This window comes from Cricetulus griseus, chromosome 4 (genome assembly GCF_003668045.3).
Source record: "Cricetulus griseus strain 17A/GY chromosome 4, alternate assembly CriGri-PICRH-1.0, whole genome shotgun sequence".
Lineage (NCBI taxonomy): Eukaryota > Metazoa > Chordata > Mammalia > Rodentia > Cricetidae > Cricetulus > Cricetulus griseus.
Window position 1 is genome coordinate 75,860,354 of NC_048597.1, and position 21,425 is coordinate 75,881,778.

Here is a 21,425-nt window from a genome sequence, read left to right on the forward strand (position 1 = left end):
AGTGCTTGGGAGGACAAGGCAGGAGGATTGCTGCGAATTGGAAGTCAGCCTGGGCTACACGGTGAATTCCAGGTCATAATGAGACCCAGTCTAAAAGAGGAAAAAGAAGTGGGGCGTGGTGGTGCATGCTGGAGGCAGAGACAGAGACAGGCTGATCTCAAGGAGTTCAAAGCCATACTGGTCTACGTAGTGTGTTTCAGGCCAGTCAAGGTTACAGAGTGAAACTCTTGTCTACAAACAAAAATGCAATTGAACAGTATGTGCAGAATTCGTAAGTGAGAGCGGGCGGACGGACTCCCCAAGGGGAAGGTCTGGCTTCCAGCCCGCAGGGCAGGGCCGGCGTTGGGGGGTCCCTCCAAACACTGCGCCTAGGCAGCAGAGGAGAGGAGGGTGCCCGGGAGCCCACCGCATCTTCAGCAGGAGTCGGATCTCCTGGATCCACTGAGGCCCTGCCTGTAACTCAGCTCCCGCGCCTCCTCAGAGAATCCTAATCCTAACGCTACTCTAGAGGCTTCTCCTCTCCCTAGGCGTGGCCCCTCCTGTCCGAGCGCGCCCGCCCCGCCCACTGACGCCACACGTCCCACCCTTTCCCCCGCCCCTTGCGGGCCGCGGCGGGGAAGCCGCCTTCCCATTGGTCTGGAGCTTCAGCAGACGCGCCTGGGATTGACGGACGTTTGCGTCGCTCCCGCCTCCGATCCCGGCGCGGCGCGCGATTGGCTGAGGCTATGGAGAGTCTTCGGTGCCCGGCCTGGGCGGCGCGGACGAGGCCTGAGGCGGCGGCGCGAGGCAGGTGAGCTGCGACGAGCGGGCTGGGCAAGAGCGGGAGTGGGCGGGGTGGGGGGACAGGGGGGGGTCACCGCGGTCGCGCCGCGGGCATTGGGGGACTGTCTTAGGACCGGCCGGGATGTAGGTGGCAGGGACAGCTCTAAGTGGGAACCGCCAACCGGCCACGACGCGCGCGCGACGCCCTTCGCACTGCCAGGCCGCGCGCCCGGGCGTCCCGAGCCCGGTGTCCCTTGTGCCTTGGCACGGCGGTCCCAGCTTGTCCCGGACCCTTGGCGTGTTGGGTTCCGGGGTCTCCTGCTACCAGTCGCGGCGCGCAGGCGCAAGCGCCATCCCGGGGGCGCAGGTGCTGTAGGTGCGGGGAGGGGCGCGGGCCGAGTAGCGAGTACCTGGCCTGGGCACCTTACACCTGCTGGTTATCCGGAGCCAGTTGCCTTTGCCCCCAGTACGGCGCGCAGGACAGTGTCAGGCTGGTCCGCTGGAGCTTTGTAGGTTGCAGCCTGGGGACCCGTGGGCATCAGCTGGAGGAACTTTGCTGCTCCCCGCTGTGTGGTGTGAAGTGCACCCCTGCGACGTGCGCTTCGCGCCTGCCAGACAGATTTCCTAATTAGATTTTGCCGGGCATTTTAACTTGACTGTTGCATATTTTAGATCTCTCCAGAACTCTTTTCTACTTTCTGAGCCCTAGCCTCATGTTATTTTTCTTTCATCTCCCCCATCCCTGCCCCCACTTTTTTTTTTACGAGACAGGGTCTCACTGTGTACTTCTGTCTCTAGAGATCCACCTGCCTCTGCTTCCTGGGTGCTGGGGTTAAAGGGCGTGCACCAAGAAGCCGGGCGCTCTCTCTCTCTCTCTCTCTCTCTCTCTCTCTCTCTCTCTCTCTCCATCTATCTATCTATCTATCTATCAATCATCTATTTATTTATGGGTCGGGCCTCAGGTAGCCTAGACCGGCCTAAAACGTGCTATATAGCAGAAGATGAACTTGAGCGCCCAATTCTCTGCCTCCACCTCCATAGTGCTAGGATTAGATTATAGGTGTGCACAATTGTGCTGGTCATTGTTGCTGAGGATGGGTGTGGAACCCAGGGCTTCCATGAGTCTCGGCCCTAGTCTTCTATGCCTTTCTATGCCTCTTGTTTTCCTTAGTCAGGGCTGAGTCACTTTGTTGTTGTTGTTTTGTTTTTGAAGACAGGAGTTTTCTGTGTAAACAGTTCTGGCTATCCTGGAACTTGCTTTGTAGACCAGGCTGGCCTGGAACTCACAGAGATACAACTGCCTCTGCCTCCCAAGTGCTGGGATTACAGGTGTGTACCATTACCAAGTGGTCACTGTTATAATGTGCAGGCTGTGGTACTCTGCCCAGGCTGTGGGTGACATGTTTGAGACTTGCTCCAATGAGCTTCTGGGAGAACTCTTCTTTCTGCTTTACTTACCTTTTGGGTTTTTGTTGTTGTTTTGTTGTAGCTCAGAGTTGAAATCCAGATGCTTGTGCATCCAACTCCCCAGGGCTGGTATTACAAGTGTGCACTACCATGCCCTCACTTGAGAGTTGTGCCAGAGATTTAGAGAGATGCTTTTAGTTTCCGAAGGTTGGCACCCTCAGTTTATTTGCCCTTTGGTCTTTCTGGGAGAGAGCAGAAAGGGGATGAATGCAAGGTAGCCAACTGTTTCTCTCTCTCTCTCTCTCTCTCTCTCACTCACTCTCTCTCTCCTCTGTGTATGTGTGTGTGTGTGTTTATGAGGATTTCCATTTTAAACTGTATACAGTGTTACGTAACCATCACCATTATCTAGTTCCAGCTTTTTATCAACCTAAAGGGAAACCCAGTACCCACCAAGTAGTCCTTACCATTTTCCTCCTCCCTGTCGGTTAGCTGCAGCTGTGTTTACAGTCTATGGATTAGCCCATTCTGGATATCTTATTTAAGGCTCATCCATGCTTTGTAACTTGGATTACAGTAACAGAAAGTAATTCTATTTACTGGCTGAATAGTCCCCTACTGTATGGACCTATAAAGTCTTTTAAAAAAATATTTTATTTGGGGGCTGGAGAGATGGCTCAGGGGTTAAGAGCACTGGTTCCTCTTTCAGAGATCCTGAGTTCAATTCCCAGTTCCCACATGGTGGCTCACAACCATCTTCAAAGCCAGAACACTGTATACATAATAAATAAAAAACTTTAAAAAAACTTAAAAAATATTTTATTTGCATGTGTATGTTTGCTGAGGTCAAGAAGACAACTTGCTGGAGTCAGTTGTCTTGTATAAGTCATAGGGGACTGAAGTCAGGTCATCAAATTTGGTAGCAAACAGGTCTACTCTCTGAGCCACCTCGAAGGCCCTATTAAATCTTGTTTATCCACATCATTGGACATTTGGATTGTTTACATCTGTTGGATTATTTAACTAGTGTTGCAGGGATCATGGGAACAAGTTTGTACTTGAACACCTGTTTCTGAATGCATGCATACATACATGCATGTAGAGGCCCAGGGTTGATGTTGGGTGCTTATCTCAATTATTCCCTACCTTTGTTCTTGTTTATTTGTTTGTTTTCTTCAAGACAAAATCCCACTATGTAGCCCTGGCTGTCCTGATTCTGTAGACTAGGCTGGCCTTAGACTCAAAAGATTTGCCTATCTCTACCACCCAAGTTCTGTGATTAAAGGCATGCAACATCATAACCCAGCTACCTTACATTCTGAAACAGTGCTTCTCACTGGGACCTGAGACTCACCAATTTGGAATAGACTGGCCAACAAGCTCCAGAGATCCTCCTGTCTCTGCCTGTCTGATGCTAGGATTACAGTTGCAGGCTGTTGTGCCCAGCTCTTTCTGTGGGTCCTGGGGGTCAGACTCAGGTCATCATACCATGTTTCCAACTCTTTGCTGGCTGGGCCATGACTCCAGCCTCCAGCCCCCAGCCCCAGCCCAGCCCCCCCGAGCACCTGTTTTTAATTCTTGGAATATAGATCTAGGAGTAGAATTGCTGGGTCACATGGCAATTCTATGTTTAACTTCGTGGGGAGCATCCAGACTGTTTTCTGCAATGGCTGCATGTTTTATACTCCCACCCACAACGAGGGAGAGGCCCACTTTCTCCACATCTTTGCTAATACTTGTTTTCCTCCTTTCCACCCTCCCACCCCCATTACCCCTCATCTCAGTGGCTGTGAAGATTATCTTTGGCTTTGGTCTGCATTTCCCAGTTGACACAGTGATGTGTGTGGATTGTTTCTTAAAGTCTTCACTGCCATCTGTTTTCTGTATAGACCAGGCTGACCTGGATTTAACAATCCAGCTGCCTCTGCCTTCTAAAGGCTGGGATTTAAGGTGTTGATCTACCATGCCTAACCTTTCCCTGTCTTTTGATTAGGTTGTGTTGTTGAGTTGTGGAAGTTGTTTAAACATTCTGGACATACATGACTGGCAGTACCACCCACCTGTCTCTGTCTCTCTTTGAGACAGGATCTCACCATAAATCTCACAGACTGGTTTCAAACTTAGGGTTCTCCTGCCTCAGCCTCCTGGTATTGCTGCTGTTTGCTGCCATGCTATGCTTCACCTTTGTCCCCTTCCCCAATTATTGTTTACATGTGAGTCAGTTTTCTTGTTCCACCTTACGTGGGTCTTGGGGATTGAATTCTGGGCTTCAGGCTCATGCTGCAAGTACTTTAGCCACTGAACCCTCCTACCAGCCATGGCCATCATTTTTATTTTTTAGCTTTTAATTTTTTTTAAATTTAAGACAGGGTTTCTGTTCTGGAACTAGCTCTGTAGACCAGGCTGGCCTCAAACTCACAGAGATCCATCTGCCTCTGCCTCCCAAGTGCTGGAATTAAAAGGTATACACCACCACGACCTGGCCATGGCCATCCTTTTGATAGTGTTTTGTTTTTGTTGTTGTTGTTTGTTTTGAAACAGGATCTCACTGTGTAGCCTTGGCTGGCCAGGAACTCACTCATTACGTAGACTTAGGGATCCGCCTGGCCCAGCCTCTTGAGTATTTTTAATGCTCAAAGTGATAAAGTCCAATTTATCTGCTTTTTTTTTTAAGGTGGGCATATTGCAAACCCCAGGTTACAAAGACTTGTCTTTATATGTTCTTTTAAAAGTTTGATAGTTTTTGTGGTTATATTTAGGTCTTTGATCTGTTGTGAGTTCATTGTGGGCTGTGACGTCTGACAGTGTGATTTCATTCTTCCCTTGGAAGCTCAACTGTTCTAGCACCGTTTGCTAAAGGGATTTGCTTCCCTTATCATTTGGCTCCAGATGTAAGGTTTACCTTTGACCTTGTTTTTTTTTTTTTTTTTTGGTGGGGGGGGTGGTTTTGAGACAGGGTTTCTCTAGCTTTGGAGCCTGTCCTGGAACTCACCTCATAGATCAGGCTGACCTCGAACTCACAGAGATCCACCTGCCTCCTGAGTGTTGGGATTAAAGGCATGCGCCACCACCGCCTGGCTACCTTTGACCTTGTATGCCATTCTTTTGGAGTATGATGTCTGCCCAGATGTCAGTCCCACATTGGCTTGCAGCAGATTTTGAAATTTCAGTGATTCTCCAGCTCAGCTCCTTTTTCCAGACTTATTTGCTCTCTGGAACCTTGTGCATTTCAGTGTAAATGAGGGATGGCTTTTCCAGGTTTGCAGAAAGGGCCCTTGGGGTATTGACAAGGGTCACAGTGCATTTGTGCACATTGCTTTTCAGGATAGTGAGTCTTTTCTGTTCTTGGACTTCGTGGGCCTTTTTACATTTTCTTGTGACTTTCAGTACCCAGGTTCTGCCCTTGGGTGGTTAAATTGATTCCCAAAGCTTTTTTGATGCTGTTGTGGAGGGAATTCTCTGTTCCACTTGACCTTGCTCATTGCTAGCCTATGGAAGTACAGCTAGCTTTGTGTGGCTCTGTACCCTGTAGCTTTGCTGAACTTATTAGCTGTCATTTCCAGTTAATATCCATTTAGGATATTCTGTGTATGAAATCTTGTCAGCTGAGAGTAAAGGTTACCTTACTGTTATTGCCTTTCCGGTCTGTACGCCTTTTTCCCCCTTTCCTTGAGTAATTGCTCTGGCTTGCACTTCTGGACAGTGTCAGATAACACTGCTGCCTGTCCTGTCCAGACAGGTTTTCTCTGTATTGCTTTGGAGGTTGTCCTGGAACTCACTTTGTAGACTCGGCTGGGCTCGAACTCACAGAGATGCTTGCCTCTGCCTCCAGAGTGCTGAGATTAAAGGCATGAGCCACCAACTCCTGGCTTGTCCTGTTCCTTCTTGATCTTCGGGAGCATTCTGTCTTTGCACCTTGGGTGTGACGTTGACTATGGGCTTTTCTTGGGTGCCTGTATGGAGTGTTGAGGACCTCGTTTGTTAAGGACAATCCTTAACTTATGCTCTTTCTGCTTCTACCTCCCAAATGGTGGGATTGCATTTGTACCACCACACCTGGTTTATGCAATGCTGGGGATGGAACCCAGGGCTCTATGCATGAGAAGTGTGCATTGTGCCAACTGAGCCACACCCACACATTTAAATTTATTTATTTACCTTTTTTGTTTGTTTTTTGTTTTGTTTTGTTTTTGAGATAGGGTTTCCCTATGTAACAGCCCTAGCTGCTAGCTGCCCTGGTACTTGCTTGTATACCAAGCTGGCCTGGAACTCACAGGGATCTACCTGGTTCTGCCTCCCAAGTGTTGTGATTAAAGGCATGTGCTACCACCATCCTATTTTTATTTTCTGAATTTTGCAAGGTGGGGTCTGCTTAGTACCTCAGACTTTGAATTCTGCTTTCTAAGAGCTGGGGATACAGATGTGAGCCGCCACACCTAGCTTATTGAGTGTTGTGTCATACATGAAAGGGTGTAGGGATTCTCTAGTGTACTTTCTGTACCCACTGCCATGGTCATGTGGTTTTGCTTGTGGGCATCTCTAACAGAGTTCTGACCTAGCCACCTCCAGCCTCTTAGTTTCCCTGACACCCTCACTTTCGGGTATTAAATGGGTGCTACTAGTTAATGAGTCTTTGGGGTTCTTCAATGAAAACCGGGTACCTTCGCTATTGTTCATTGCAGAAGCTCTCTGAGCCTTTTATGGCTCAAGTTGGCTCTCATTCATCTGGCTTCCAAAAGTTCCTTTCCCTTTGGCTCTTCCTTTCTGTTCCATGCATATTTGCCTTTCCGTGGAATCTGACATCTGTGTTCAGCATTTATTTATTCTCTGTGTGGGTGTATGTGCCATAGCACCCATTTTGGAGAGTAGAGGACAGCTTGCCCTAGTCCGTTTTCTCTTTGCTCCTAGGTTCCTGGATCCAACTCAGGTCGGCAGGCTTTGTGGCAAGTGCCTTTGCCTACTGAACCATCTTGCTGGCCTTGTGCTCATCTGTCACAGGGACTAGCTGACTGGAGCTTACTGACTGACCTATTTTCAAACAAGATGGGTATTTAATGGAGTGTGCTTCACCCTTCTGAGTTTGTGAGTCTCTAGTACTTTCCTAGATACCCTGCTCCTTTTGGGGTCACATCCCTTAAACCAGACCAGTCCACATTTGTTCCCAGTAAACAATGGGTGCATTTTTAGAAGTCAGCCTCAGGACTCTTGCTCTGCCTTAAAGATCTCAAGTGGGGCAAAGAGAGTCCCAGGGACTGGCAGGATGCCTTCCATGGCATGGATCCCTCAGGCTGCTGCTCATGAGTGCCTGGAGAAGGGAGTGCCCTGTTGCTCTGGTGAATGCTCAAGGGGCTGGTCCTGGATACTGACTGGAGGGTTGCCATGCCACCTTCTTCATTGAAAACATGTTCTTGTTTTCTCCTCACTACTCCCCAAAGTTGGAACTCACTGCCATTCTGGACAATCTACCCCACTAGATTTTCCGATGGTGAATCTGAGAATGCTAGCTCTGCATCTGAAACTAGTCTCTTCACAGGTGACAGAGGAGCAGCTCTCACTGTAGTGCTGGGCTCTGATGGACTCTGCTCATCAAACAACACGGTCTGTGCTGGTCAGGCCAGCGCTCCCCGTTCTTTTGGAGGTGTGAGCCATAGATTTCAGTGTGGAGACAAGATTTCTGTGGCAGACACCTCTTGACCTTTGCAGAATTAAGCTGCAGGTCACAGGCAGGTGGTGTGAAAGGGCTTGCTGGACCAGTGGTTCCTCCAGCAAGAGAGAGGATTCCCTCAGGGTATGTGAGGTTTCGGAGTGCCTCTGTCCCATGTGTCCTGCTGCTGCTGCTTTCTGCTTTGTTGGGTTTTCAGTGTTGGGTGTTGAACCCAGGTCCTTAGACATGCTTATTTAGTGCTTTCACTGAGCTGTATGCCCTGGTTATAGTCCTTTTTATTTGTTTTGTTTTTGGAGACAGAGTTTCTATGCGGGGAGCCTGTCCTGGGATTCACTCCTTAGACCAGGCTGGCCTGGAACTCACAGAGATCCTCCTGCTCTGCCTCCAGAGTGCTGGGATTAAAGGCATGAACCACGAACACCAGGGCCCCCTTTTTTTTAATTTTTAAATACATTTTGAGATAGGGCAGGATCTTGCTAAGTTGCTCAGGCTAGCTGAGTATCATATAGTATGGGCAGGCCTTGAACATGAGATCTTCTTGTCTCAGCCTTTCAAGTAGCTGGAATTAACAGACCTATGTTAATTAACAGACACTGTGTTATGGTACTGATGTTCTAAAATTGGTTTGTTTATTGTTTTTTTGAGACAGGGTCTCCCTTTATAACCCTGACTGGGCTAGAACTTTCTGTGTAGACCAAGCTGACATGGAACTCAGAGATCCTGCCTGCCTTCTGGGGGATGGGATTATAGGTGTTCACCACCATGCCTGCCCCCTTTTTTTTTTTTTTTTAAGACTTATTTATTATGCATACAATGTTCTGCTGGCATGTATGCCCATACTCCAGAAAAGGGCACCAAATCTCATCATGGATGGTTGTGAGCCAACATGTGGTTGCTGGGAATTGAACTCAGGACCTCTGGAAGAGCAGCCAGTGATCTTAAACTCTGAGCCATATCAGCCTGGTGTTGGTGGCACACACCTTTAATCCTACCTCTCAGGAGGCAGAGGCAGGTAGATCTCTGAGTTTGAGGCCAGCCTGGTCTACAGATCGAGTTCCAGGACAGGCTCCAAAGCAATATAGAGGAACCCTGTCTCAAAAAAAAAAAAAAAAAAAAAAAAAAAAAAAAAGAAACAACTCTGAGCCACCTCTCCAGTTCTTTCATTTGTTTTTTAAAGTGGAGTCTGACTTTGTAGCCTAGGATGGCCTCTATGCTCCTACCTCAGCCTTCCCAATGCTTAGTTACAAGCATGTCCTACTTACCAAATGTGTGGTCTGAAATGAGAGAGAGAGAGAGAGTTGTTTTTGAGGCAAGAAGGACCTTGTTATGTAGCCATGCAGGCTTGGAACTCACAATCCTCCTGCATCAGCCTCTGTAGTTATAGGCTAGGCCTAGCAGAAATTTGATTTTACAGAAGTTACTCTGGGATGTTCTCAACTGAAGAGCACTGTCTTAGTGTATAAAATACCCTGTGTTTAATCTTTTGCACTGCAAAAAAGAACCCAAAGAAATAAGTTTTTCCAAGTATTTTTTTTCTTGACAGTGGACATAGTCATTGAGCCTGCTGGGTAGCACTGTGCAGAGCCAAGTCCCAGGTGATGGTGAATCATCGAGGTAGAGGTAGTACATGTGTGTACATGATGCATGTGCTGTGCCTGTGTATGTCTGTGCTTCCCTGGTTCTTCAGGAAGGTCCCGTGGGGATGGATCAAGGTAAGCATCTGCCTGGAAGGGCTGCAGGAACATCCACTATCAATTAGGGTGTGATGGGTTTCAGAGTACCACTGAGGATGAGACCTATGACAGATGGTGCTTCCTGGGAAGCTGGAGGAGGGCCTGGCATTCTGTATTCCCCACCCCCTTGGATTGTATTGGGATGAACTCTCAGACCTGAGTCTCTGGGGTTTGACATCAGATGGTATGGAAAGTGATTTTAAGACATGCTGTGGTCCTCGTGATTTGTGGTCAATGCTGTGGCATGGCTTGCTGGGTGTACTTTATTGACAGTGCCAGGAGGTGTCAACCCCAACTGCAGCATCCTCCACCTTCCTAGAGACAGAAGGAGGTGCTACCTTCAGTTTTTAAGTTTGCCTTTCAGAGTGTCTCTGAGACCAAGTGCTCTGTCATTTTTTCATATAGGGTTTTGTCACTGAAGGTGCAGATCAAATCCCTTGTGTGGCCAGTAGCCTCAGGCCCAAGCCAGGCAGCTGTCCCCAGCTGTGGCCCCTAGCAGGGACCAGTAGGAAGATTGTGCTTGTTTTATTTGAGAGCTGTTTTTCTGTTCTGTGTTTTAAGTTTGTGTTGTTTGCATGAAGCTACATTTAATTTATTCCTGAAAATTTCCTGATGTGTTTTCTGTTTTGCTGTGAAATAAATACAGGTGGCAAAGATTTAGGTGATAAAGTGGAAGGACTGAAACTCACTTTTGAACAAAGCAGACAAGACCTGGACTTGGTATTTTCATCCTTTGAGTGTATGGGTCCTGCAAGGGGAGAGTGGTGTTAAGTGAGAAATTAGTGTGGCTGAAGGATCCTGCTGAGATATGCCTACTTATAAAAACATTTCCAGGACTGTGACATGGCTCACAGGTAGAACATTTGCCTAACATGTGAAGGCCCTGGATTCTATCCTTGGTATTAGGAACCAGAGCTTGCATCTGAACAGTTTCCTTTTCTGGCCTGGGTTCTCCTGGGCAGCGTAAGTGCAGGACAAAGGCAGGCCCTCATCTGGATGACTTGGAAAGCAGAGCTCTCCTGTGTCAACTTTCTCTGGAGTGCTGGCTCTCCACCTTAGGTTCTTTGTGGGCCAGTGTGTTAGGCCAGTGCCCTGGAGTCTGCACTCAGTTCCTGCCTTTGCCCCAGCACCTAGTTGACTTCAAACAAATCCTTGTTTTAGAGGCCAGAGCACCTGTGAAGAGCATGGGGTGAACAGAGTCATGTCAGTGGTGACACTGGTTCAGGTAGCAGAAAGGCTGGAGCAGTGACAGCACCTCTGGTGACCAACAGGTTCTTTTCAGGGTTTTCTGATGCTGTTAAAAATAGTTGCATTTCTTGACTTACAGTTTTGTTGCCCTTTGGCCAATAGGTGCTGATCATTTCCCACCAGTCCCGTAGACTGAGGCCCCACAGAGCAGCCTCTTCAGGCCGTAGCCAGGAGGTAGACTGTGGTCAGCAGATGAGGGGGTCTTGGAGATGGAACAGTGTGGAAATGCTAAGCCTGTTCTTGGACACCAGAAGGAGGTGTAGCAGATTACATTTGGCCTGTAGGTGGTGGCATGAGCTTGTGAGGGTCCAGGCATGGTTGAACCATCCACGCTGATCAGTGGACTTTTGTCTTTTGTTCAGGGCAGGGTTAAGTTAATCTTTCATTTCTGGAATTGCTGACCTAGAAGAAACAAATTTTTTTTTAAAAAATTGTTTATTTTAAACTTATACATTCCTTTATTATTTCTTTCTGTGTGTATGAGAGACAGAAAGAGACGGAGATACTGACAGAAGAAAGACACTCATGTGGTGGTGTGCATGTATGGAGGTCAGAGAACGGCTTGTGGAGTCAGTTCTCAGTTCTTTCCTTCTACCATGTGGGTCCCGGGGATTTGAACTCATGTAGGCTTGGCTCCAAATGCCTTGACCTGCTGAACCATCTTGCCAGCCTATTCTGTCTGTGTCTCTCTCTCTCTTTTTGGGTTTTTCCAGACAGGGTTTCTCTGTGTATCTTTGGAGTCTGTCTTGGAACTTGCCTGTATACCAGCCTGGCCTCGAACTCACAGAGATCCACTTACTGATGCCTCCTGAGTGCTGGGATTAAAGATGTATGCTACCACCGCTCGGCTTTCTCTCTGTATAGCCCAGGCTGCCTTGAATTTCACAAGCCTGTCTGCCTCAGCTTCCTGAATAGCATTGATTGCAGGCGTATGCAATAGAGTAAAATAAACGTTAATGCAGTGAGCTTGAGAAGGAGTGGGCTGCTTTCCTGTCTGGCAAATTGTGTGCAGCACCTCCAGAACCTTGTTCCAGTTTGGCCTGTTGCCTTTGGAGAGTTTATGTGTGTGCATGCCCATGTATGTGAACCTGTGTGTGCAGACATGTTTTCTGGGGTAATTGTCTGGATCATCAGTAGACCACTGGACTGGTGAGTTTGGGCTCAGGGCAGATGGGTCAGTGCCCTTACTAAGTAGTACTGGGAAACAGGAAGTGTGATGCTCTGCATACAGCTTTGTGTTTAGTAGGCTTTCTCTGGAGAATGTAATCCCAGGGCTTTCTGGATTCAAGAGGCATCAGGTTTAATGGGGGGAGGGTTTAGGGTCTGCAGGCCTGCTGTCACAGTAACTGCTTCCTCCTTGTCCTGCCCCAGATCTGGCTGCCTGGATTCAGCTTGTGTTCACACTGGTATTTGTATGGTATCTATCACCTTTGCATCCCAGTTCATCAAAAACCTTTTCAGAGTCCACCGCTCTTAGCTGCAGTCTTCTGCCCCCTTCTGTGGATCTTCCAGCTTTCTATGGAAAGCTAGCATGTGGCCCTGGTTGTCTTTGTTCTTTCAGATTTGTGCTCAGAGGAAGTTAGCTTCACCTTGGATAGTGGCATGGGGGTGTTCCACTGACAGGCAACTGAGATGAGCTGTGCAGGGGCCAGGGTGTGTGGTGGGATGTCCTGGGGCTTTCATTTAGCTTCATGAGAGTGAAATGTTGTCTGACATATTCCTCCAGATAGAAAAGCATATGTTGTCTCTTACATGTCCCTGATCCCCAGCTTTGGGAACCAAGTCTTGGCTGAGTGAGACTTGTTGTCTCACACAGATGATGTGAGTGAGATGACAGTGCTGAGTCTCCCTCTACTGATACCCCAGTGATCTCTGTCTTCTATCCTCACCAGGGCTTGTAGGCATTAGCCATTGGATTTTGGCATTGCTCTACATGTCCTGGGGGTTGAGCCAAGCCAAAAATGTCCCGTCCACTAGGGTGCTTAGACTGTGATTGTAGAGGATCGTCAGTGGTGGCTTTGGGCTCCCGCTTGACTCTGCCAAACAATGCATTTTTCAGAAGGCTGGATAGTGAAAAGTCCCTTTGGGTTAGGGGGCCAATACCTTCCTTATCCATTAGGCTACTGGGGCTCTTGATGGTCCAGCGGGTTAAGAACACTGATTGCCCTTCCAGAGGACCCAAGTCAATTCCCAGCATACATATAGCAGCTCATAACTGCCTATAACTCTAAGATCTGACACCCTCACACAGACATATCTGCAGGCAAAACACCAATGAACATAAAATAAAAATAAATTATTAAAAAAGAAAAGTTCCTTTGGGGAATGAAGGTAGAAAATTTGATTTTGATGTTAAGTGAATAACGGATGATGAAAAGGAGTTGAACACCTGTTGTGAAGAATAAAAGTAGGAGCAGTTACTGATGTCACTCGGCGCAGAATGTTCCGGTCACCTACACAGAATCCATTATTACATTCTACCAGGGCGTGGCCCCATTGTTTGGAGGTTGGGAGGCAGTGTACGTGAGGCCCCGGAGCCAGCCAGGAGGTTGGAGCCAGTGAGGTGTCAAGTTCTGTGCCTTGACATTCTCCTTTGGGGTCTGTTCAAGTGCCCCTAACATACAAAGAGGGGGATGGAGAAGCTAAGCAGGTATCAGGCATTATTGGGTTCAGCAGTTACTGTTATCTACAGAAGGTTGTCCACATTTCCCCTCACCTGCCAGGAGTGTGGCTGGCAGGCTGAAGTGTTTTCTTGAGTTCAGGTGTGTTGTGAGGTTCTTAGACCTGCTGGGTGTGGTGACAAGTGCCTGCTGTCCTAGCTGCTTAGGAAGCTAAGGCAGGAAGATTGCTTGAGCCATGAGTTGGAGGACAGCCTGGAAGACACTGTGAGACTTCTTTTCTTGGGGGGTGGGGTGGGGGAGAGACAGACAGAGAAATATCAGTGCTGTAGTAGCAGCAGTGGGTGACCTAGTCTTACATCATAGGCTCCCCTAGAACTCCTGATCCTCCTGCTTGTGTCTCCCAGATGCTGGGATGATAGGCATGTGTCACCACAAAAATACCATATAGATATGGTAGCCCTTATGAGTGTCTCATCTTTAATAGAATATTTGTCACCACAAAAATACCATAAGATACAGTAGCCCTTATGAGTGTCTCATCTTTAATAGAATATTTGTCACCACAAAAATACTATATAGATAAGTAGCCCTTATGAGTGTCTCATCTTTAATAGAATATTTGTCACCACAAAAATACCATATAGATACGGTAGCCCTTATGAGTGTCTCATCTTTAATAGAATATTTGGACTATTTTAAGGAAAATAGTGTTAGGACTCAGTGGGTGAAAACACTTCCTGCTCTTACAGAGGACCCAGGTTTACTTAACAGCACCCACAGCTATCTGTGACTACAGTTCCAGGGGCTACAACACCCTCTTGTGGCTTCTGTGAGCACCAGTCATGCACATGGTGCCCATACATATATGCAGGCAAAACACTCATACATATAAAAAATAAATAAATCTTTAAATAGAAAAGAAAATGTCAGCCAGGCAGTGGTGGCACACGCTTTTAATCCCAGCACTCGGGAGGCAGAGGCAGGTGGATCTCTATGAGTTTGAGATCAGTCTGGTCTACAAGAGCTAGTTCCAGGATAGGCTCCAAAGCCACAGAGAAACCCTGTCTCGAAAAGACAAACCAAACCAAAAAAAAAAAAAAAAAAAAAAAATCAAAGAAACAATGAGCTCTCCACAGTTTTATGTTTGCCTAAGGGAGGAAGGTATAGAAAAGTCTCAAACTTCTGCTTATTCCTCCCATTCTTTGCTGCTGGGTTTTTTGTTTTGTTTTGTTTTGTTTTGCTTGTTTGGTTGGTTGGTTCTGAGGTGCTTGTGTAAATCTCAGCTTTGCAGCATAGGATGGCAGTGCTGCTCTCTGACCATAGAATGAAAGTTAGTTGTCTTATTCCAGAAGACTGAGTGCATATGACCCCCTTCAAGAAATGGAAAGTCACAGGCCTAGCGTGGTGGTGCACACCTTTAAACCTCGGCACCCAGGAAACAGAGGCAGGGGAATCTGTGACTTTGAGGGCAGTTTGGTCTACACAGTGAGTTCCAGAAATACATAGAGAGATCGCTAAAATAAAATAAAGATCTTTTTAACCAGGTGTAGTGGCTCACACCTTTTATCCTGGCACTTAGGAGGCAGCAGAGGCAGCAGATCTTTGTGAGTTCAAGGCCAGCTTGGTCTACAAAGTGAGTTCCTGGACAGCCAAGGCTCTGTTACACAGAGAAACCCTGTCTTGAAAAACAAAGGAACAAACAAGCAAAACAAAAAAGGAATAGGAGGAAGAGGAGAAAGAAAGGATGATACTGGGCGTTGGTGGCACACACCTTTAATCCCAGCACTTAGGAGGCAGGGGCATTGGATCTCTGTGAGTTTGAGGCTAGTCTTCTACAGAGCAAGTTCTAGGACATCTAGAGCTGTTAAATAGGGAAACCATGTCTCAAAAAACCAGAAAGGGGGGGGAAGAAAGGAGAAAGGAAAGAAAGAAAGAGATAGAAGGTCATATTTCAACATTTCAAAAAAGGACTCTGGAGTCACTGTCAGGTTTTCTTGGAAAGTGCCCAGTTTATGTCATTATAAGATGGCCCAAGACTTCTCTTGCTAGTTTTTTAGTGAGCTTCTTACTTTGTAGGCCATGCTGGCTTCAGACTCAAGGTAATTCTTCTGCTTCAGCCTCCGTAGTGTTAGGATTATTACTATGCCTCACCCACTTGTTACCTTTTTGTTTTGGTTGTGTGTGTATTACATATGTATATATGTATATATACATATATATATATAAATATGGTATGTGTGTGATAATCTTGTGTGTGTGTGTGTGCGTGGGGGGGGGTGTGCGCGCGCGCGCAGGTGTACAAGTGTGGATGTCAGAGGGCAGCTGCAAGTGTTCCTTGTCTTTCACCTGGAGACCATGGTTGTATACACCAGGCTGGCCGACTTGTACACTTGTGGGAATTCTCCTATCTTACCTACCATCTCACCATCAGAACACTGAGATTACAGATGTACTTCTGTGTCTGGCTCTTTGTGGGTTCTGGGATCTAACCCTGGTGGGTATGCTTGTGTGGCTGGGGTTTCTTTTTATGTGCACATTTGGAGCTGACAGGACAGAGCTATTTGACTTGGGACTAAGAAAAACTTATCTGTTACAATCAAAATGGAGTTGGCAGCCCTGTCTCTGGACCTCTGCTAACCCTTTAACACCTGGTCGTCTTCTGTTCCCTCTGCAGCATGGTCTGAGGCGGTGAACATGGACTTTTCTCGGCTACATACATACACTCCACCCCAGTGTGTGCCGGAGAACACAGGCTACACCTACGCACTCAGGTGAGTGAGTGTCCCTTTGTGGTGCAGCGCCACAAGGCTACAGAGCACACAGCTGTGTTTTGATGTGACAGTCATACAGTGTTGAGTTCTCCACAACCAAGTGGGCATGGAGGCCGTGAGTGGCTCCTTTAACTGTGGGCTTCTGAGTCACATCTTCCAGTGACTCAGATGTTAGTCACTTTGAGTGACTCACTGTTTCAGGCTCCACCCTGTGACCATGATTGGGAACAAGTCTGTGAGTGTGACCAGTGTTTTGTCAGTAGTTTAGGCATCCTTCCTGAGAGACCCTGCTCTAGGGGCTGCCTTTGGAAAGCCAAATTCCAGGAGCATGGTCCAGACAGGATGTTCTTGTTCTTTGGGTCTTTTGAGCCTTAGTAACCACCGCTGCTTTGTTCCTTTTCAGTTTGCCAAATGAAAAGGGTGATTGCAGAGGGTCTCACTGCAAGCTGTGGTATGTGCCAAGGAGAATCAGTTGTGTTACTAGGTTAGGGCATGACTGGCAGGTAGGAAAACTTGGGTGCTTGGCAAGACTTAGGAGGCACATGGGATGTGTGTGCTGAGTCATTGTTCAGTGGCTTCACCTGTAAGGGTGAATCCACAAGAAAACCTAAAGGAAATCAGGAAATATCTAAAGAAAATACCATGTTTATGTGTGTGTATATATGCATATTTGCATATGTGTGGGCATACCTGTGAGCTGGTGTGTGTATGTGGAGACCAGAGACAGACAGTGGGTATCTTCCTTGTTTGCTTCCTGTTTTATTGGTGCAGGCTCTCACCGAATTCAGAGTTCACCAGTTTGGTTAGTCTAGCTAGCCTGTTTGTTCCTGGGATCTCTGCCTCCTGAGCACTGGGATTACCGATAGGCTTCCATGCCTTTCTCATGCCACCTTGGTGAGCACTTTTTTTCTGAACTGTCTCCCCAGCCCCAAGATGATGCTTTTGGACAGTAGTGGTCAGCTGTGATGTGTGATAATTCTGCTTTCAATTTCCATCCTCAGTCCAGTTGCACTTTCAAGGAATACTTGCTGGGCTCAGTTATGTTTTGAGACAGGTTGTCCCCATGTGTCTCAGGCTGTCCTCAAACTCACAGTGTTTTGACCAGAAGCCTATAGTATATCAGAAGTAAATGAGTGGCCAGCTCAGATGACTTCCTTGAGCCTGTCTGGGAACATAGAAGCAGTTATTCTTGGTGACTTATTTTTAGCCTTTGTGACATATTTTAAGTACAGTGTTAATTCGTGTGTCCAGGGAAAGCTGTGCTCGGCTGCAGTGAAGTTTGCCACCTTTGCTCAGTTAGGCGTGTGGGGCCTGTGTACAGGTGGTATGGAGGAATGGTGGCAGGGTGGTAATGTGTTAGGTATGTATGGGGTTCAACTGAGGATTTTAATCCACAGAGCTGTGCTTAAAGTATGTAGGACTGAGTAGGCCAGACCTGTCTGGGAATACAGAGGTGGATGGGTAGTCCGTGAGAGCCATTAGTGGTATTCTCAGCTTTAGTTGGGTCATTGGTTGGCAAGTCAGGAGAGATGTGTTACTATGGGTCTGAGCCATAGTAACCAATAGCTGAACCAATGGGTAGCAGCTGGGCCCCAAAAGTAAGTGAGATTGTTATAGGCCATGGACAGCATGGCCCAGACAGAGCAAAGCAGGCTTGGAACAGAGGAATGGGGCTGACAGAGATGAAGGGAAGACCCAGTTGGGGATAGTCAATCTAGGCACAGCCATAGCACTGGAAGCCTTTGGGTACAGTTGTAGGCTTCTGATCCCAGCTTCTCTGAAAACTTGTCATGGTCCCCAGCCAGATGCTCAGTGTGACAGGAGGCAAAGCAGCTGTACCCTATTCTGCTCCAGTAACAGCTGCTAACCCATTCCAGTGCTGGCTTCCATGTCTTAGTTATCTCAGTGACTATCCAGACACTCCGTGGATTTAAGTAAAACGTCTTTCTCTTGGAAAATGCACTCTGAGAATATGGAGAGAATGGAAGTTGTTCTGCTGCCACCAGCTCCATCTTGCAGTGACACTGTCTCCCCCTTGCCTAGTTTTGGTGGGATGTGGTGACATGGTCTTTAACCTCAGCACTCGAGGCATAGGCAGGTAGACTTTTGTTTGAGGCAAGCCTGGTCTACATAGAGAATTAAAAAGATTTTTTTTTTCCCCAAAAATCTGTCTCCTTTTGTTCATAATGAGTTTTCACATCACTCAAACAGATGATGTGTTTGAATAGCTTCTTTCTTCCTTGAATCTACCCATGTTTCTTGTGAAGTGGTATTAGGTCTAGAAGTTTAAGCACTTAATTGTGTGTGTACATAATACATGTCTAGGAGGTTTTCATATATGTGTGCCCGAAGTTATATGTATGTGTCGAGGCAAGTATCAACCTCAGGTATCATCTGCCTTCTGTTTTGAGGCATGATCTGAACCTGGGGCTCACTGATTCAGTGAGACTGGCAGGAATCTGCCTGTTGTCTCCCCAGTGCTGGGGTTACAGTCACAGGCCACCCACACTTTGTGTGTGTGTGTGTGTGTGTGTGTGTGTGTGTGTGTGTGTGTGTGTGTGTGTGTGTGTAGGCTGGGGATTGAACTCAAGTCCATCTACTTGTATTTCAAGTACTTTAATAACTGATTTATCTCTGCATCTACTGTTTTTTTTTTGTCGTTCCCCCCCCCCCCGTCATTGTTGTTTTGTTTTTTTCAGAGAGGATCTCCCTAGCCTGGCACTGAAGTTCAGTTACACATCACCATACTGGTTCTCTTCACTGGTGTGGCTCCATGCCCAGTGGTGTGATGGAGTCTTGTGTCATAGTCTAGAGAGACTTGAGGCTCCTCTTGAAGATTTGAGGTGGCTTGTGTTGTTCCTTGGCCCACCTGTTGTTAGCCCAGTCAGCTGCTTGAGAGGGTCATGGCAGCTGTTGATGGTCTTTGCCTCCCTCAGAAAGGAAGCCTCACCCATAAGTCCTCAGGCTTGGAGCTGTATGCTCTGTAGGCAGTCACTGCTTTTCCTCTTTAGACGGGAGGGAAGCAACCTATAGGACAAGAGGTGACTTGCAGTGAGCCAGCCTCAGTGTGCCTGGAAATCAGGGGTCTGCAGCAGGCAGAACATTGTGAGTCAGCTGCTTAAAGCCAGGGTCCTCAGAAAGTAGTAGCTGGTCTGGTGGAGTTGGGCATGAGATGGCCAAGCGTGCTTGTTACCTTTTGCTTTGGAGCCCTTCTGAGAGAGAGTCTGGATGCTGTGGTAAGACCTAAGGTGTGGAGAGTGGAAGAAGTGACTAAGAAGGAAAGGTCCCTGGAGATTGGGAGGGACTCAGTACAGGGAACAGAACATGGCTCCAGGATCCTGCAGGAAGGAAGGGTGTGTGTCAAGCTTCCCTCTTGGAGGAGCTCTCTCTCTTACTGTGTGTGTGTGTCTGTGTGTGTGTGTGTGTGTGTGTGTGTGTGTATGTGTGTCTGCAGTTGCTGCTCAGGAGGGCAGAGGCAGTAGGTTTGTTTGTTTTGTTGGTTTTTTGAAATAGGGTTTCTCTGTGGCTGTGGATGCTGTCCTGGAACTAGCTCTTATAGACCAGGCTAGTCTTGAACTCACAGAGATCTGCCTGCCTCTGCCTCCTGAGTGCTGGGATTAAAGGCATGTGCCACCACTGCCCAGCTGAGGCAGTAGGTTTGAGACTTGCCTGGCCTACCACGTGAATTCTAGGGTCTGTAGAACTGGCTTAGTGGGTTTATTCATGTGTTAGCACCAAGCCCAATGAACTAACTCCTATCCCTGGGACTCAAATGGTGGGAAGAAAGAACTGTCCCTCATAAGTTGTCCTGTGATCTGCTCATACAGACCATGTGTGTGCAAAATGTTTATCACATAACCTGAGGTGTCATTTAATATCCAGATCATAGTCAGCAGTAAGTGGGGCAGTTTCTGTTTTCTCTTAGCCTCCATTTGGTAGGCCTCATTTCTCTGGCTAGATAGTTCTGGTCCTTTGCAGACAGAGTGGTAGCAGACAGTCTGTGCTCTTCCTACCACAGCACAGGGTCAAATGTACCCTGAGCTGTGAGGATACCTTCCTTATCCAGCAGCTGGAATCTGAGGGTGAATGTGGGAAGAGGGATGGGAAACAGAGAAGGTGCCTGTCTTAGTCAGTGTTCTGTTTCTATGAAGACACCACAACCAAAGCAACTCTTACGAACAAAAGCATTTAATTGGGGCTTCTTAAAACTTCAAAGGTTTAGTCCATTATTATCATAGCAGAAAGCAAGGCAGCACATGGCTCTGAAGCAGTCGCTGCGAGTTCATCCTGATCTGAAGGCAGAGGCACACTGGGACTTGTGTGGGCTTTTGAAACTACCAAGCCCATCCCCAATGACACACTTCCTCCAGCAAGGCCACACCCACTCCAAGAAGGCCACACCTCCTAATCATTCTCAAATAGTTCCACTCCCTGGTGACTAAGGATTCCAATATATGAGCCTCTGGAGTCCATTCTTTTTGTTTTGTTTTGTTTTGTTTTGTTTTGTTTTGAGATAGGGTTTCACTGTGTAGCCCTGGCTGTCCTTGAACTCACAGAGATCTTCCTGCCTCTGCCTCCCAAGTACTGGGACTAAAGGCTGCTCAGCTTTTGGAGATCATTCTTGTTCAAACCACCATAGTGTTGGTCCATATCATAGATCAATTCTGGTGTGAAATACAATCTTTTTAAACCAAAGCCATAATTCTATACAGTACTCTGCTAGACGGAAGCTAATTTTAGGGTTCACTGAAATTGGCTTGGCAAGTATTCTTATTGAGTACTCTGCTGTCAGCTCTTATCTCATCATGACTTGACCTATTTGCTGGCACACCCTATATCAAGCATCCTTGATGTCCTAAAGGTCATGCCTGCTGACGCAACTTGAACTGCCTTCTGAGTGGTCTGACTAGTGGCACTTACCAGACTGACTTGGTGTCCCACCTGTGAGATCTAACTTCACCCATAACCTTGAGGCCACAGAGCCCCTGCGTTAGCAGGGCATGAGGAAAGCCACTAGCTCCTCCTGGCTCCTGGAGTTGCCTATAGAATAGTACTCCCCAAGGTAGCTGTCATTCCCCTTGTCTACTTTGTGTCTCCTTTCATGTTCTTGTGAGGTGCTCAGCTGACGTCACTCTCTTTGCCTCTTCTCCCAGGATGCCTCATACTCATCTGTTGTCACCTTTACCATATGCAGCTTCTTTTCCAGGGTGACTGACTG

The 21,425-nt window shown here is 47.4% G+C and overlaps 1 protein-coding gene across 10 annotated transcripts in view; it reads left to right on the plus strand.

The window, feature by feature from the left end:
* Positions 1–658: 658 nt before the first annotated feature.
* The window catches only part of Sun1 (Sad1 and UNC84 domain containing 1), a 47,800-nt gene continuing 27,033 nt past the window's right edge, over positions 659–21,425 (plus strand). For 7 of the 10 annotated variants that reach the window (XM_027413457.2, XM_027413458.2, XM_027413460.2 and 4 more), the window contains exon 1: positions 16,111–16,207. In XM_027413457.2, the coding sequence (XP_027269258.1) occupies positions 16,131–16,207 (77 nt within the window). In that variant the 5' untranslated portion in view covers positions 16,111–16,130. Of the gene's footprint in view, positions 791–7,081; positions 7,097–7,228; positions 7,252–16,110; positions 16,208–21,425 lie in introns of those variants that run through there. The other 3 variants (XM_027413465.2, XM_035444777.1, XM_027413459.2) reach the window with 3 other exon arrangements.